Source organism: Hevea brasiliensis, chromosome 8 (genome assembly GCF_030052815.1).
Source record: "Hevea brasiliensis isolate MT/VB/25A 57/8 chromosome 8, ASM3005281v1, whole genome shotgun sequence".
Classification (NCBI taxonomy): Eukaryota; Viridiplantae; Streptophyta; class Magnoliopsida; order Malpighiales; family Euphorbiaceae; genus Hevea; species Hevea brasiliensis.
The window spans coordinates 99,206,057-99,222,336 of NC_079500.1; the positions used below are offsets into that span (position 1 = coordinate 99,206,057).

Here is a 16,280-nt window from a genome sequence, read left to right on the forward strand (position 1 = left end):
TAAATATTAATTAAAATAAATAAATATATTAGAAAAATTTTACAATATTCAATACTTTTGGTACAATTAATTAAAAAAATTGTAATTGTATTAGTCTATTTCAAACTAGAATTTCTAACAAGCAAAGGGCATTTTTTTTTTTTCAAAGAAGCAACAGCAACTGAGTCGGTCAAAACAACCGAGTCCACCTCATCCTCCACCTGTGCCCAGAGCTATTTTCTTGGATTCCGTTTCTCCAACCCACTCTGTTCATGACTCCAAAACTCGCCCAAAAACGTCTTGGCTGCATCCAAACTCGGGAAATAAGTCGGCTCCAGGAACAGCTGACTCAGTGAGTCGCAAGTTTCAGGACTCGCCAAAACCCGGTTCCCTTTAGCCTCCAAGCTGCCGATAACCACCACCAGCAGCTGCTTATATCCATAGTAAAACCTCTTCAACGCAGCCTCCGTCGCCTGCAACCCCTGAAGTAAACTGATCTGATCAAATTCCCTCTTCTCGCTGTACAATCTCATCGCCGCCTCCTGTATCCTGGGTCCACCCTTGGGGTCCACCTCTACGCCTAGAATCTCCGGAACCTTGTGCTTCAAGTCCCTGCATGCTTTCGTTATTTCCACCAGCGCTCTGGATCGGAAGCAGAACTCCTCTGTTTCATCCCGAGATCGCATGAGCAACTGGTTTTTGAGCCTTAAGAAATCGTCTGGATCCATTAACAGATGCAAATCTTCTATTTCGGATAGAAGCTTCCAAATTCTCTCGAGCAAATAGCAATCGCTTGATGCCTTGTCGAATTTCTGGCTTTCGATTCTTTCAATTACGCGTTTAATGAGCTCTTTAGCTACTTGAATCCATGACTCTAGAATCTGGTGTGTGGTGTACAGCGTTTGGTTCTCGTGGTTGTCTATATGATCGTATGGATTCTTTTTGAGACTATGAACGTCACTTGGCTTGCAAACGGCGTCGTAATCGAGGTTAGGTTTTCCGGCGAGGTTCGGCTCTCCGAGACCTAGAGTGTATGGACACTGCCTCATCTCGCATTCGATGGAGTAAAGGATTTTCTGTGCGATGTCCTCGGACTTCTGCCACGTGGCGAGTAGAGGGAGAAGGCTGGCCTCGCTGGTCCTGTTGACCACGGTGGTTTCAGATGAGACCTTCCATACCTCAGCGTAACTCCCATCCCGAGCCAAAATGCCGTTAGATGAGCGTAAATCAAGGATCGGTGCCGTCCCACGTGTGTCTCCATCTTCTTCCTCGTCTTCACAAAGGATAGCTATCAGCTCGATCTGAGAAGTAGCAAGTGACTCGAGCCTCCGTTTCCATTCTCTCCGGTTAGCGTAGGGTCTCGGGTCCGATAAAACGGTGGAAACGAGCCGAAACATGATCTCTAGAGCCTGCAAAGCCGGTTTCAAAATCGACTCGTTTTTCCAATCGGGAAACTTTTTAAAAGTCCACAACTTCCTCAACTCAGGTAGGCGAAGATAGTGCTCGTAAGCCGAACAAGAAGAGTCAGAAGCAGATACCGGCGAGACATTGGTGATCCCACGAAACGGCGTCGTGGAAGGGATCATGACATGAAGCTTGTTAGAGAGTTTAGGGGATTTGTTCGGGAGATCAGAGGACACCATCTTAGCTTTCCAATCTAAATCAACCATATTTTCATGAAAACAAAAAATGGATAAGATTGAACGTCGAGGACATAAAATCTCCGAATATTTGTTTGGGCACAGAGAGAAAGAAAGACAAGGAGGAGGTATATATAGGGGAAAGGGAAGTGGAAAGAAAAGAAAAGGCGTGTGGGAAGGAAGGAAAGAGAAATGGATAGGAAGGAAGGTGCATGAAGGCTGAGGGAATTTGAATTTTGAAATTAATTGAATTTTGTTTGGGAATAAAATAAATTAGGAAGTGGAAGGAAGGTAAGTGTAGAAAATGGAAATTTCGAAGGAGAGAGAGAGAGAGAGAGAGAGAGAGAGAGAGTGAAGCTTATGCTTATCCATATCACCTAACGTGGAAGGCGTATTCATTTGTTGGTATTTTAACAAAGGAAACTGCCCATGTCGGAATATGTTGAAAGTTGCGAGTGGAACAGTTCCAAATTGGACCTTGGTTTATCCCATCTATTATATTAATTTTATCAAATATATTAAATTTTATATTTTATTATTTATTATTCATAATTAAAATAAGATTTCAAAATATCAATTTATTCACTGTATTTGTTTGAATATAAGAAAAAGGAGAAAAAATAAATAAATAAATAAATTGATATTAATATTTTTTTATTTAAAAATAAAGGAGAAGTAAGGGGAAAAAGAAAAATATTTTTTATTTTTTTCTTATTATTTTCTCTTCAATTCGAAGAGAAAATTTGTGTGGAGATTATACATTAAATTTATAATATTATATTTTTTTAATTTTTTTTAAATATATAAAATAGAATTATAAATTTATTATATTTTTCTTTCCTCTTTTTATTTTTCTCTCTTTTTATTCAAATAAAAGAAAAAAAAATAATTAAAAAAATTATTCTTTATTTTTTACTCTTTATTTTCCTTTTCCCTTAAAAAATTTCCCAAACAGATGTAAAAATAATCATTTTCTTCTACTATTCTTAAAAAAATTAAATAATTTTTTTAATAATATTTCTTTTTTTTTTTCTAGAATATGTTATGATGCAAATTTCAAACGTGTTCATAAATGGTGATACAAACGTTCTTAATTAGACTTAGCCATTGAATCAAATTTAAAATTAATTGTTCCTATTCAATAATCAGAGAGATAAAAATCAAATTGCAGATTTTAGATTAAATTTAATTTTGATTTTAATTTCAATTCAATTTTAATTTTAATTAAATTCAATAATTAAAATTAAATTTAATCTAAAATTAAAACAATCCGTTTTAATTTAATTAATTAATATTAAATTAAATTAATTCAATTTTAATTTTAAACCGGCCCTCTAGTCTAAACTCGTCGAAAATTACAGCCGATTGTCGGTATTCTTGGATACTAAAATTGTCCGAGAAATTGACGGCAAAAGCCGACCCTTGAATTTGCCATTAATAATATTAGTCACATGGAAAATATATTTTAAAATTTGGTCTAAAAAGATGATACCAAACCCTTGAAATTTCAAAATCCTGAGCGCCTCCTCCGTCTAATTGAAGCCAATTCGTCTTCTGTTGTTTGCTACTTCTTTTGCGTGTTATATGGGGCAAATTAAAAAAATAGTCTATTTATCATTTATAAAAATTTAATTTTTCATTAAATTTAGTAACACGATACTTAATATTTTATTAATGAGAGTGCATATATATCGAAAATATTCAATAATTTACTATTATATGATCATATGAACACCTTTTCTTAAATTCTTATCTTCTTCTATATATATCTGTCAGCTGTCTCCATATATATCCGTCAACTGCCCTTCTATCATTAATTATCTTTTTGTTATTAAATTAAATATTTATATTAAAATATAAAAAATACATAAATATAAATATTTAATTTAATATTTATTATATTAATTCTCATATGAATTTAAATTTAATAATTATGTTTAAAAAGAAAAAGGGTAAATAAAGCTTTCTCTATAATATTTTATACACACAACAATAATTATCAATCCATTAGTCAATTAAAATCAAATTAACAAAGAATTTTGTCATCTACCCTACCAAAATTGTGAAGTAAAGAAGCAAGAGTTAGCTTATGAATTTGAAATTTAGGTATTAAGTAAAGATTATTATAATAAAGATTGTATTATAATAAATACATAGCCGACTGATTGAGAGGCCAATAAATGTATCCTCGCTAAGATGGCTATGGCTGGTACGTTCGTAAGTCCTTTCACCTAAATCGTGTAGCCAACTCTTTTGGCTTCATCTGCCCATTTTCATTTTGTTGATAAAATTAATGGATTACACATGGAATTCATGGATCTCACCCAACTAAACTATCATTCGCTGGCAATAGATGGTGGCCACGTGTCAGTTCTAGTCAAGTGTTTTAACACTCCCTCAACTACTATACCCAACAGCCATTTAATTAAAATTATTATTACTTTTTGTTAATTTGTTTTAAATTGAGATTTAAATTTTAAAATATTTTTAATAAAAAATTTATTATTATTGGCAGTCTCGTTTTGAAGTTTCATTTTTGAGACGTTGGCTACGTAAGACTACGTGGACTCATTCTCCGCGTTTACCGCTACCAATGGAAATACCAAAAGAAACTCCACCGCCTACGATTTGCACACGTGTCATTCAACTTTCCCACACATGTAAGACTAGGCCTGGTAGCTTCCAACTGGGCAGCACTTCTTCTCTTGCCAACCAATCACATGGCCAAGAGCGTGACGGTGACCCATAAGCCCAACACGTGCGTGCGAGTCACGTGAGCACCCACTTTTATCTACTCGCTACCTGTCGGATCTTAGGTGGAAACGGCAGGTCACATCGACGGTGCCAGGCAAGGCACTTTGATTGGCGCCACGTGGATCGCACAGTTGGATCGGTTAAAGATTTATTCGCTTACACGCCTAGCCATGGGTGAGCAGTGTGAAAACGATTATGGCCGTGGCCGCTGTTAGGTGCAAACCGGTTTCAGTGATTTTGGTTTATCGATTCAAGCAGATTTGGACTGAATAGTAAAGTCTTCCTTGTTGGAAGGGCCTGAATAGTAAAATTTTAATTTAATTTAATTTTAATCAAATTTAACAATTAAAATTTTTAGCTCAAAATTGGAGTAATCAAATTTTATTTAACTTTAATTGAATTTAAACTAAAATTTTAAATCGGTTCAAATTGATTTTAACGTGGATTAGACCGATTTGATTATGGGCTACAACTGCCGGGTATATGTTGAAAAAAGGGGCATTGTTGTATTATAATATATGGTACGCGGTGGAATAAAAATGGGTGTTTTTTTTTTACTTTGAAGGGAGTCAAATGTGAGCTTGCAGCGCAGGTTTCCTACCAAGGAAGCATGTTTTGTGGCTTATGATGGGGCATTATATATATATATATATAAGAAAAAAGAAAAAGGCAAGAGAATTGAAATTATGAAATAAAAATGTTATGGACAACAGTAGTTTCAGATGAGTTTGTGTGGATTATATATAATACTTAGGTTTAGGTTTCGTTGTTTCACAAAAAATATTTGATATTTGGAGTAATTAAACAAATTAATTAATAAAAAATATTTTCATAATCAAAAGAAAACCTAAGTCAGTTTTAAGAAAAATAATTTTTATTTTTTAAAAGAGAGAATTATTATTTTTTTTTAAATTTTAATAGTCTTATTAAAATATGAACACATTTATATATACATATGAAATAAGCATATATCATTAATTTAACATTATAATCAAATAACAAAAAATATTTTATGAAAAAATATTTTTCATAAAAAGTATTTACCACATACAAGTTATTTTTTTGTGTAACAAACGGAGTCTTGGATAATTTTTTTTTAAAATTAACTTTTAATATAAAATTAAATTTAATTTATTTTATATACATGATATCAGAGTCTACCCTATTTTAATAATGAGCCATTTAGAGATGTGTTTCTCCGTGATTTAATGTCTCACTTGTATTTGTGCTATATTTAATATTTGGACAAATTTGAGTTAACTTTTTAAACCCAATTGATTTTCTCTATGGTTACAATTAATTTAACAGAAAATTAAAGAAATTATCATATCCAAATGTAAGAAAATAATTAGAAAATTCCAACTTTAGGTTTGAATAAATTTGAGTGTTAGCATAATTACAGCAATTAGCATGATTATAGGAGATTTGTGTAGCATAATTATAGCAATTAGCATGATTATAGGAGATTTGAGTAGCATAATTATAGCAATTATTATTATTCTTGTCCAAATTAGTTCATATTTTCATTTATAAATAGATGTAATATCTCTGTAAATGTGACACAGACAAATACACAATCCTTTTCTTCATTACTTGTATTCTTTCTTCTAACATGGTATCAGAGCCATAAAGCTTTTATTTCTAGTTTTTGGGGTCTCTCTGCTCTCTCTACAACCTGTTCTGGTTCATTCTTTCATACCTATTATTATACCATTTTTTTTTTCTCCTCATCTTGTTATCAATGGAGAAATCTGATATTTCAAGACCTATTGCAACAGTTCTGACTGGTTCCAACTATAATCTTTGGGTTCAAGGAATGAAAAGTTTTTTGATAGGTCGTAAGCTTTGGCGTATTGTTACCGGAGATATCACTGAGCCGACAAGAGAGAACGATGAAACTGATGCAAAATTTGCTGACCGTCTTGAGGATTGGGATAGTAAAAATCATCAAATCATCACCTGGTTTCGCAATACCTCTGTCTCATCCATCCATATCCAGTTTGCTAATTATGACTCTGCAAAAGAAATCTGGGATTTTTTGGCTAATCGATATCAGACCACTGGACTTGCCCACTATTATCAGTTGTGGACTACTCTTCATAATCTGAAACAAGAAGCAGGTCAATCTGTGAATGATTTTCTTGCCTGTGTCCAACCTATTTGGAATCAAATATCTCGTGCCAAAATCGTGAAGATCATCTTCATCCCATTCAAGTTCTAATGGCTCTTCGATCGTAATATGAGGCCGCTCGAAAGGCCCCCGCTACATCGAAATCCACTCCCATCATTGGAAATCGCTATTCAAGAGATTATTTTTGAAGAGACTCGTCTCGCTTTGGATAAAACTCCTCAATTTGAAGTCGCTCTTGCAACTACTCGATCCTCACATCGTAATCGGCAATCAATCGTAAGAATTGTAATCAAATTGGTCATGCTTTTGCATATTGTCCTACTATAAAATGCAAATATTGTCATGGTTACGGTCATATTCTTGAACATTGTCCCACACGTCCTCCAAGACCAAAAGGAGGGCAGTCTAAATTCAAGAATGTCTCAAGGCCTGGATCTTCCTCTCACATCTTGTCTTGCTCATCGAGGGCTCTACTGCCATCACCATGAGTGATCTTGAAGCACTATTCAAACAGGTTATCTCTTCTAATTCTCCTGCTGCCATGTCTGCCACTCCGGTTAATTCTTATTGGCTTTTTGACTCTGCATGTTGTAATCATATGACCACTAATCTTAAATTCTTGTCTTATGCAAAACCTGTATCTTCCTTACCACCAATCCATACTGCAAATGGTACTAAAATGAACATCACACATACTGGTCATGTGTCTACCTTAAATCTTCATCTCCCTGACACCTATTATATCCCTAATTTGGCACTCAATCTTATTTCTGTTGGTCAGTTGTGTGAAAAAGGACTAAATGTTATTTTTTCTCACCATGGCGTCCAGGTACAGGATCCACAAATGGGATAGATTCTTGGGGAGGGTCGCAGAGTGGGTCGATTATTTGAGCTTCCATCTTTACATCTTCCTCAAAGATTTGTGTCTGCAGCTACAATCCCTAATTCCTCCATTCACCAATGGCATCTTCGTCTTGGTCATGCTTCTACCAGTAAAATTCAACCTTTAATTTCTCGTGGATTATTAGGATCTACTAAGTTTGAGTCATTTAATTGTTTAAATTGTCAACTTGCAAAACAACCTGCATTATCTTTTTCTCATAATAATACTACTTCAGACACTCCTTTTGGTTTAATTCATTCTGACATTTGGGGTCCTTCTTCTATTTCTTCAATAAATGGTTTTCGTTATTTTGTAATATTTATTGATGATTATTCTCGGTTTACTTGAATATATTTTTTGAAACATCGATCTGAGTTATCACAAATTTACATCACATTTGCAAAAATGATTAAAACTCAGTTCTCTTGTGATATTAAAATTCTCCGAACAGACAATGCCATGGAATATCGGAATTCTTCTTTACTTCAGTTTCTTAGTCAACAAGGCACCGTTGTTCAACGTTCTTGTCCTCACACCTCTCAACAGAATGGGCGAGCCGAACGCAAGCATCGCCATATTCTTGATTCTGTACGTACTCTTATTCTTTCTGCCTCATGTCCAGAAAAATTTTGGGGAGAAGCAGCTTTTCATGCTGTTTATATTATTAATCGTCTTCCTACCTTAGTTCTTCATAATTTATCTCCTTTTGAAAAGTTGTTTGGACAACCTCCTGACTATTCCATCCTTAAACCTTTTGGATGTGTTTCTTTTGTTCTTTTACAACCTCATGAACATACCAAATTAGAACCCCGTGCTTGTCTATGTTGTTTTCTTGGTTATGGCATTGAACACAAAGGGTATCGTTGTTGGGATCCTGTTTTCTAATAAGTTACGCATCTCTCGTCATGTTACCTTTTGGGAAAATACTATGTTCTCTTCTCTTTCCAAATTTCATCACTCTGTCAATACTGACTCTCTATTTTTCACTGACTCCTCCAAAGAGCTATTTCCAAGTCCTGATCCAGGTGATTGTGATGTGCTCAATATTAACCCAACTACACCTGCCCCTGTTGAATCGGCACCAGTTGTTGATCCAAGACTGCTACCGCATCTCCTCCTAGCACTACTCTTCGTCGTTCTACCCGTGTAAGAGAAACTCTTCATTATCTTTCTGATTTTCACTGTTACTCTACTATTGCAACCCTTCATGAGTCTCGTTCTCATCGTGAGGCAAGTACTGACCCTCTTTGGCAGCAAGCTATGACTGACGAACTTCAGGCTTTAGAGAAAACTCATACTTGGGATGTAGTTGATCTTCCACCAAACAAGACCCCTATTGGTTGCAAATGGATTTACAAAATCAAGACCCGTTCTGATGGAACTATTGAACGCTACAAAGCTCGCTTAGTAGCCAAAGGGTACACTCAAGAGTATGGTATCGACTATGAAGAAACTTTTGCTCCAGTGGCCCGATTAACATCTATTCGCAGTCTCTTAGCTCTTGCTGCAGTCAGAATCGAAACTTTTCCGGATGGATGTCAAAAATGCTTTTCTTCATGGTGATTTAATGTAAGAGGTTTATATGCATCCTCAACTGGTTATCATTCTCCTCATAAGGTTTGCAAACTTCGACGAGCCTTATATGGATTAAAACAAGCTCCCAGGGCCTGGTTTGCCAAATTTAGTTCCACTCTTGCTCAACTTGGTTTTCTCTCTAGTCCACATGATTCTGCATTATTCACTCGCCGAACTGACAGTGGTATTGTTCTTCTGTTGCTTTATGTTGATGATATGATAATAACAGGAGATGATTCATCTGGTATTCTAGAGTTACAACATTATCTCAATCAACATTTTGAAATGAAAGACCTGGGTTCTCTCAGCTATTTTTTGGGTCTTGAAGTTTCTCAAAATTCTGATGGCTATTATCTATCTCAAGCCAAGTATGCATCCGACTTACTTTCTCGAGCAGCATCATCGATAGCAAAACAAAGATCAACCCCATGGGAGCTCACGTGCAAACTTACCCCGCTTCATGGCACTCCGCTTGATGATCCTACTTTATATCGCCAGCTGGTCGGGAGTCTTGTTTATCTCACAGTTACTCGACCTGATATTTCATATCTCGTTCATCCGTCACCCGCTTTATGTCCGCTTCCGCTCAACTCATTTCTCTGCAGTACTTCGAATCCTTCGTTATATCAAAGGCACTCTTTTTCATGGTTTGCACTTTTCCGCTACCTCCTCCCTAGTATTATCCGCTACTCGATATCGATTGGTGGTGATCCGGCTGATCGCCGCTCTACAATCGTTATTGTTTCTTCTTGGATAATTCTCTTATCTCTTGGCGTAGCAAAAAGCAAACTGTTGTTGCACGTTCTAGCACAGAATTTGAATATCGTGCTCTTGCTGATGCTACATCTGAATTACTTTGGTTACGGTGGTTATTAACTGATTTGGGTGTCACTCATTCTTCTGCCACAATGCTTCATTGCGATAATAGAAGTGCCATACAGATTTCTCATAATGATGTATTTCATGAGCGTACCAAACACATCGAAATTGATTGTCATTTTGTACGTCATCATGTTGCTCATGGCACCATATGTTTGATTCTCGCTCTCCTCTCACACCAAACCGCTGATATATTCACCAAAACGCATCCTCCTGCTCGCTTTCAGGATCTCTTAAGCAAACTCAAGTTGGCACCTGTGCTACCACCTTGAGTTTGAGGGGAGGTGTTAGCATAATTACAGTAATTAGCATGATTATAGGAGATTTGTGTAGCATAATTATAGCAATTAGCATGATTATAGGAGATTTGTGTAGCATAATTATAGCAATTATTATTCTTGTCCAAATTAGTTCATATTTTCATGTATAAATAGATGTAATATCTCTGTAAATGTGATACAGACAAATACACAATCATTTTCTTCATTACTTGTATTCTTTCTTCTAATATTGAGTTTCATTTTTATTATAAGAATTTTCTAATAAAATTTTGTATTTTCTTATCCAGTGTCAGATTAGAAAGAATAAGAATATGAAAGATGCTTTGCATGTATAGACGTTGTATGAGTTAGTGGTCAATGTAGCGTAAAGAGAGAGAGTATGGGCATTTCGTGCTTCCAACTCCTCCAATAACTCCTCTTTTATCTCTTCGAAGTTCCAAGGAGCCTCACCTTCACATCAACTCTTTAATCATGCCACCTTTTTTATAAAAAAAAATTATATATTTTTTAAAATTCATAAATAAATTATTATTTTTTTTAAGTCAAGTTGAGAGTATTGCACTCCACTTAACCGGCTTTGAAAATAGATTTTAATTCTTTTTATATTTAAGGTTAGATAAAATTAAGATACACTCTTTCATATTAATTTAATATATTTAAAATAAATAATATATATTAAATATTTATCAATAAAATTAAACTATTATTAATAAGAAAATTGATTGAGAATAGTGTGAAAAATTTTCCAAGCACACAACAATTTTGGCTTGCGACGCAACTCTTATAAAAATGGAATAAAATATGTAGGGCTTACAATTTTTATAAATTAAATTTTAATTTTTAAATTTATTATTATTTTATGTTAAATTTAATTATTTAATAATATAAAATTTGACTAAGTTAATTGCCCAAACTTAATTATAAATAAGCACGCAAAGTAAGTTAAAATATTTACTACACAATTCAACTCTTTTATGTAGGGGAGTATTTGCCGCAATTTATAAAATTTTTATTCGGTACAATTGTTATACATAAAACCGTTTAATTATAATCATTGATTATAGTGGGACCACGTGTGACCTAGCACAATCAACGGTTATAATGAAATCATTGTGCATTCGATTTTATTATATAATTTGTTTAACTTATAAGTTGATGAAATTAAATTATAAGTTTTAAAAATAAGTTGATCTATTTATTTATAATAATTTTTAAGCTTATAAATTGAGTTTATAAGTTAAAAAAAAAATAAATTGAGAGACCTAACTTTTCATTTTAATACTTATAAATTCTCTATTTATAAGTTTATTTATAAAATTTCATTATAAATCTTAGTTAATATTTTTTATAATCATTTTAATAATAAATAAGTTTAGAAATTATTTTTTATTAAACACATTAATTACTTATCACTTATTTATAAACACTTTAACCAAACACGTACTATTTAAAATTTTAAATATTTATAAATTCAAATTAACTTATAAACTAAATACTTATATATTAAATTTTATAAGTTAAGCCAATCATCACCTTTATGAATTAGTTTCCACTAAAATTACCCACTCTTTCATAGTTTTGATTATTCACCTTAATTATTGACTGCCAAACATAGAACAAGAACTAATCAAGAACCACAATGCATGGTTTCCATTGCCCCACTCCATAGAGTTATTCTTGATTCTTCAATTACTCTTCTTGATTCCTTACTTGTTTGATCAAACCAAGGCAGACACATAGCAAAATAATAAATAAACATAGGTTTTCTTGGAGTAATTAAGAATAGCAATATTGCCTGACAACTCTTGCATCATTACTTTTAAACCTTTAATTATTGTTGATGTTGATCCCCAAGGATTCTTGCAATAGAAATTAAAAATATTTAAATAATAAAAAGTTATATATTATTCCATTGAGATGTGTCTCTATTTAAGTCAAAGAGCATATACAATAATAAAGAAAAAGAGGTAAAGGAATAATAAGATTAGTCTGCCTTATGTTGTCCTTACAATGGATAGACATTACATGAGAAAGATGAAACCATTTGCTTCCTTATTGCATGTCAATAAGTCATGAGTTGCTTATAAAATTATGGATAATTAATTAAAGAAGTGGGAAACCAGTTTTCAAACACAAGATTGGAGGCTGCATATATGCCTTGTTCTTGATGCTTATCATTATGTTTATACGATGTTTATCTTTAAGTTATTTTGAAAAGATCGCAACGAATAAAGTATTTATGAACATTATTTTTCTTAAATTTTAATTAAATTAATATTTTTAAAACTCAAATTTATTTTAAACTTGATTATTATTATTTGAAAAATACTTGAATCTGTTTAATTTTATATTTTTTAATTAATAATTTATATAAAAAATTATTTTTATTAATAATTTATAATTAAAAATTTTAATAATTTCATAAATATTTTAAATTTATTTTATATAAAATTAAATATATAAAAACTTATAAATATTATTGTAAAAACATACATTTTATATTTAATTAAATAATTAAATAAATGAGTTTGGGTAATGGATACTCAACATGTAAAATCCGAATCCGATTCAAATCATTCATAGGTATTAAATTTTAAATCTCAACCCGTCGATTATATTACTTAAACCCGTCCTATTAGGATTCGGTTGAATCAAGTACCGTCAAAATCTGACCCGTTACCATTCTTAGTTTTTAGTAGTAGTATAAAAAGGGTTTGAAAGTTTGAATTTATTTCATTTTATTGTTTTGATTTAATTTTAATTTTTTTTTAAGAATTGAACTAAAATTATATTGAATTCATCGAAATAAAAAAATAATTATATTTTTAAATAATATATATATATATATAACCTAATATTGCATTAAATCACTTTAAAATTTTAATTATAAATATATATAATATGCTTAATTTTTAATTATATATAACCTTATAATTAAAGATTATATAATTAAAAAAATAACTAGAAAGCATATTATATAAAATATTGTATATTAATAATTAACTTTAAATTTTAAATTGTAATTTAAGTATAAATTTTAATTAAAGCAATTACATAAAATTACTTTAGAAATCAAAACTAGATCTAATCGAATCAAAATAGTATTGAAAATTTTAATTTGATTTTAATTCTTTAGTAGGCTTCGAATCAAAATTGAAACCATGCATCCTACTTTCTGAGATGGGATTTTAGGTAATAATATATATATTTTTTATTTGGTTGGTACAAATAAGTGTGAATGAATTTTGAGCTCTATTGATTACATTTAGAATTTCTTTTGATTTTGTAAGTTTTAACATATAAAACTTGGACATTATGAAAAAGGGGCAGAATGGATAGAAATACAATGCATTATTAGCCCTTTCTTTTGACAATTACAGTACTAAAACAGATTAATAATTGATGGGTACAGCCATCTAGATCTTTAATGGTAGTGAGGCATCTTAATCTAGTGCAAAGATTGCAGCATTTGGCTTTTGGGTTAAATGGGATAACAACAGAAACAGTCTGCACCATTCAGCTACTTGCTATTTGGATAACACCAAACCCAAATTAGCTCTCATCCTCAATTAGGGATCAGTCCAAATCTACTTTTGCTGTTGAATCTGACATACAAAGAGTGTGGAGGAAATGTATCAGTTTAATTCTACTTTAAAAATTAATTCAAAAGAAAAAAATTTGATAAAATCTTATATTTAGTACAAAATTTTTATCCAAAATAAATGTGAGACAATAAAGAGAGTGAAAAAAATATATATATATCCATAAGCTCTTCTGGAAATGTGGGTGATTTCTTTGGTTGGATAGGTCCACTAATTGTATAAATTTCACATATTGTTAGTCAATATTAAGAAAAAATAGATAAAATTGTCCAATTTTAATATTACATAGGAAAAAAAACATGGGATTTCTTTTTTTTTTTTTGGGTCAGAATCAGTTTAGAGGATTTAGAATCAGATTGCAGGATCATCTAATTTTGATTTGATTTTAATTTTAATAAATTTAACGGTTAATTTTTTCAAAATAAAAAATAAAAAATTTAGTTTTGACCGAAACCAAATCAATAATTCCAATTTAAATCATTTTTAATCGATTAAATTTTAATTAATTTTGGTTCAATTTTAATTTAAATCGATTTAATTTCGATTCTGATTCTGAATTCGCGCTAGATTGGTCTACTTTTATGTGATAACTGAGCTTTTAGATAGAATGGTAACATGGCAACATGTGCATTCTGCATTATTAGCCTCTTATTTTGACAATCACAAAAGATTTACATATTCTTGGTGTCTAAATCAACATCAATCCCTTAAAAACTATAAATGGGAAGATTCAGAGATTCATATTTTATCACATTATTTTGCTATGAAATGGGATAAGACTCTTATCATAAGACCATTCAACTATTAGTTTAATGGATTCACCAACCTTTTACTCTTTCTGGGTAAGGAATGAGTCTAAAATCTTGTCCAACTCTTCAAAGTTTTGCATTCCATGTGAAGAAAAAAAATTCCACTGAGTGACCCTCCTTAAGTTATAATAAATAAATGAAATTATTTTATTTATGTGAAATTAAAGTTTATTTATCTTTTTAAGATTAAAGTGATATTTGATTTAGGGTTTTGGTGTAGCTAGTAGTTGTTTTGTACCTAATAGCTACCTTGTATGTGTTTGGTAAAATTTATAAATCAGGTGCTAATAATTGATTTTAACTCATTTTAATCTCAACCAGTTGCCGACTCTATTTTAGAGTTTTTTTTCTATCAATCGGTAGCTGCTCTAATTTTATTTTTTATTTTCACTATATTATTTTTTTAAATTTATTAATTATAAATTTTTTTGTTTTTAAATTAATTTTTTATATTAATAAATTATTTAAAATGATAAGAAATAGCAAATAAATATAAGAATATTTTAAATAATAATTAAACTAGCTACAATGTTGATTCTTATATGATAAAAAAATATATGTATATACATAATAATTATATTTTGAATTTGTATATGTTGTAAAATATATTAATAATTATATGTCTATTTTATTATTAAAATAAATAATATGACATATGTACACTTACTAATTATTTTACATATTAACATAACAATTAAATATAATTTTATCAAACGCTTAAAATAATCAGCTACTAATTATTATCAACAATTATCAGCTATTACCTAAAATTATATTCAAATGTTAAAACACAGAAGCTCCAATTCAATTGATTTCTTATTTATTAGAATTTTTTTTTATATACAATTGGCTTCGATTGGGATGTGAATTCAAAATCTCATAACTATAAAGACGACTTCAACATTATTGAATTAAGACTTATTGATCATTAAAATTTGATTTTTTCTAGATAACACTTTAAATATAATAGTCTTGAAAACATTAATTTGATAAGAAAGAGTATACTCTTAAAGTTATAATAAGAGTCTAGAATATTATTTTGAATGTATCTTAACAATAAGTATTAAAATAATAAGCAAATCAAATTTTGATTCTATCTAATAATTTATCTTGGTGGATACAAAGACCTAACTACATTGCAACCTTTATCAATTTCAATTCATAGAACCCTCAAGGCCTACCAATTTTGGTGGGAGTAACCCATCTTTTTCATTATCCCTTGGCTACTAGTCAATGGTCGCTTGATAGGAAAACTGCCACATGAATGGTAGACAAATGGGTTTTTGAGACAATCTCTTCTTCTCTTGTTTTATTTGACTTGTAAGGGAAAGACTTTGTTTAATTGAGAGTAAATTCACTTGAAAACTTTAACTTTTCAAGAAGTTGATAAATTCAAGTTGTTTAATTGCCATTTTAATTCTATTTTTATAAAAATAAAGTAAATATTTTTAATTTAAGGGAAATAACTTACTTACCCATGAGGATAATAGAAAGTTTTACCCAACAAGACCTATGCCATTTATGAGACTAATGTTCTTGAATGGGTCTATTAGTTATCCTATTTTATCCTAGTGGAATATATAGATGATCATCAAACCACCAAAAGAACAAAACATTATAGATAGTAGTAAAAGAAAAGAATGATTGATGAAAAGATGCTCTAGGATGATGTTAAGTTAACATATTAAATGTTCAATTTTATATATGTATTTTTTTTATGATGTTTATTTTAATTTATTATTTAAAT

The 16,280-nt window shown here is 31.0% G+C and overlaps 1 protein-coding gene across 1 annotated transcript; it reads right to left on the bottom strand.

The window, feature by feature from the left end:
• Positions 1-6: 6 nt before the first annotated feature.
• On the bottom strand, positions 7-1,743 carry LOC110653574 (nematode resistance protein-like HSPRO2). Its single transcript, XM_021809278.2, has one exon. The coding sequence runs from the start codon at positions 1,647-1,649 to the stop codon at positions 213-215; it is 1,437 nt and encodes a 478-aa protein (XP_021664970.2). The 5' UTR covers positions 1,650-1,743; the 3' UTR covers positions 7-212.
• Between the last annotated feature and the right edge of the window lie 14,537 nt (positions 1,744-16,280).

Coding starts and splice junctions, on each gene's coding strand:
- LOC110653574 (XM_021809278.2), bottom strand. CDS start 1,649: ATGGTTGATTTAGATTGGAAAGCTAAGATGGTGTCCTCTGATCTCCCG.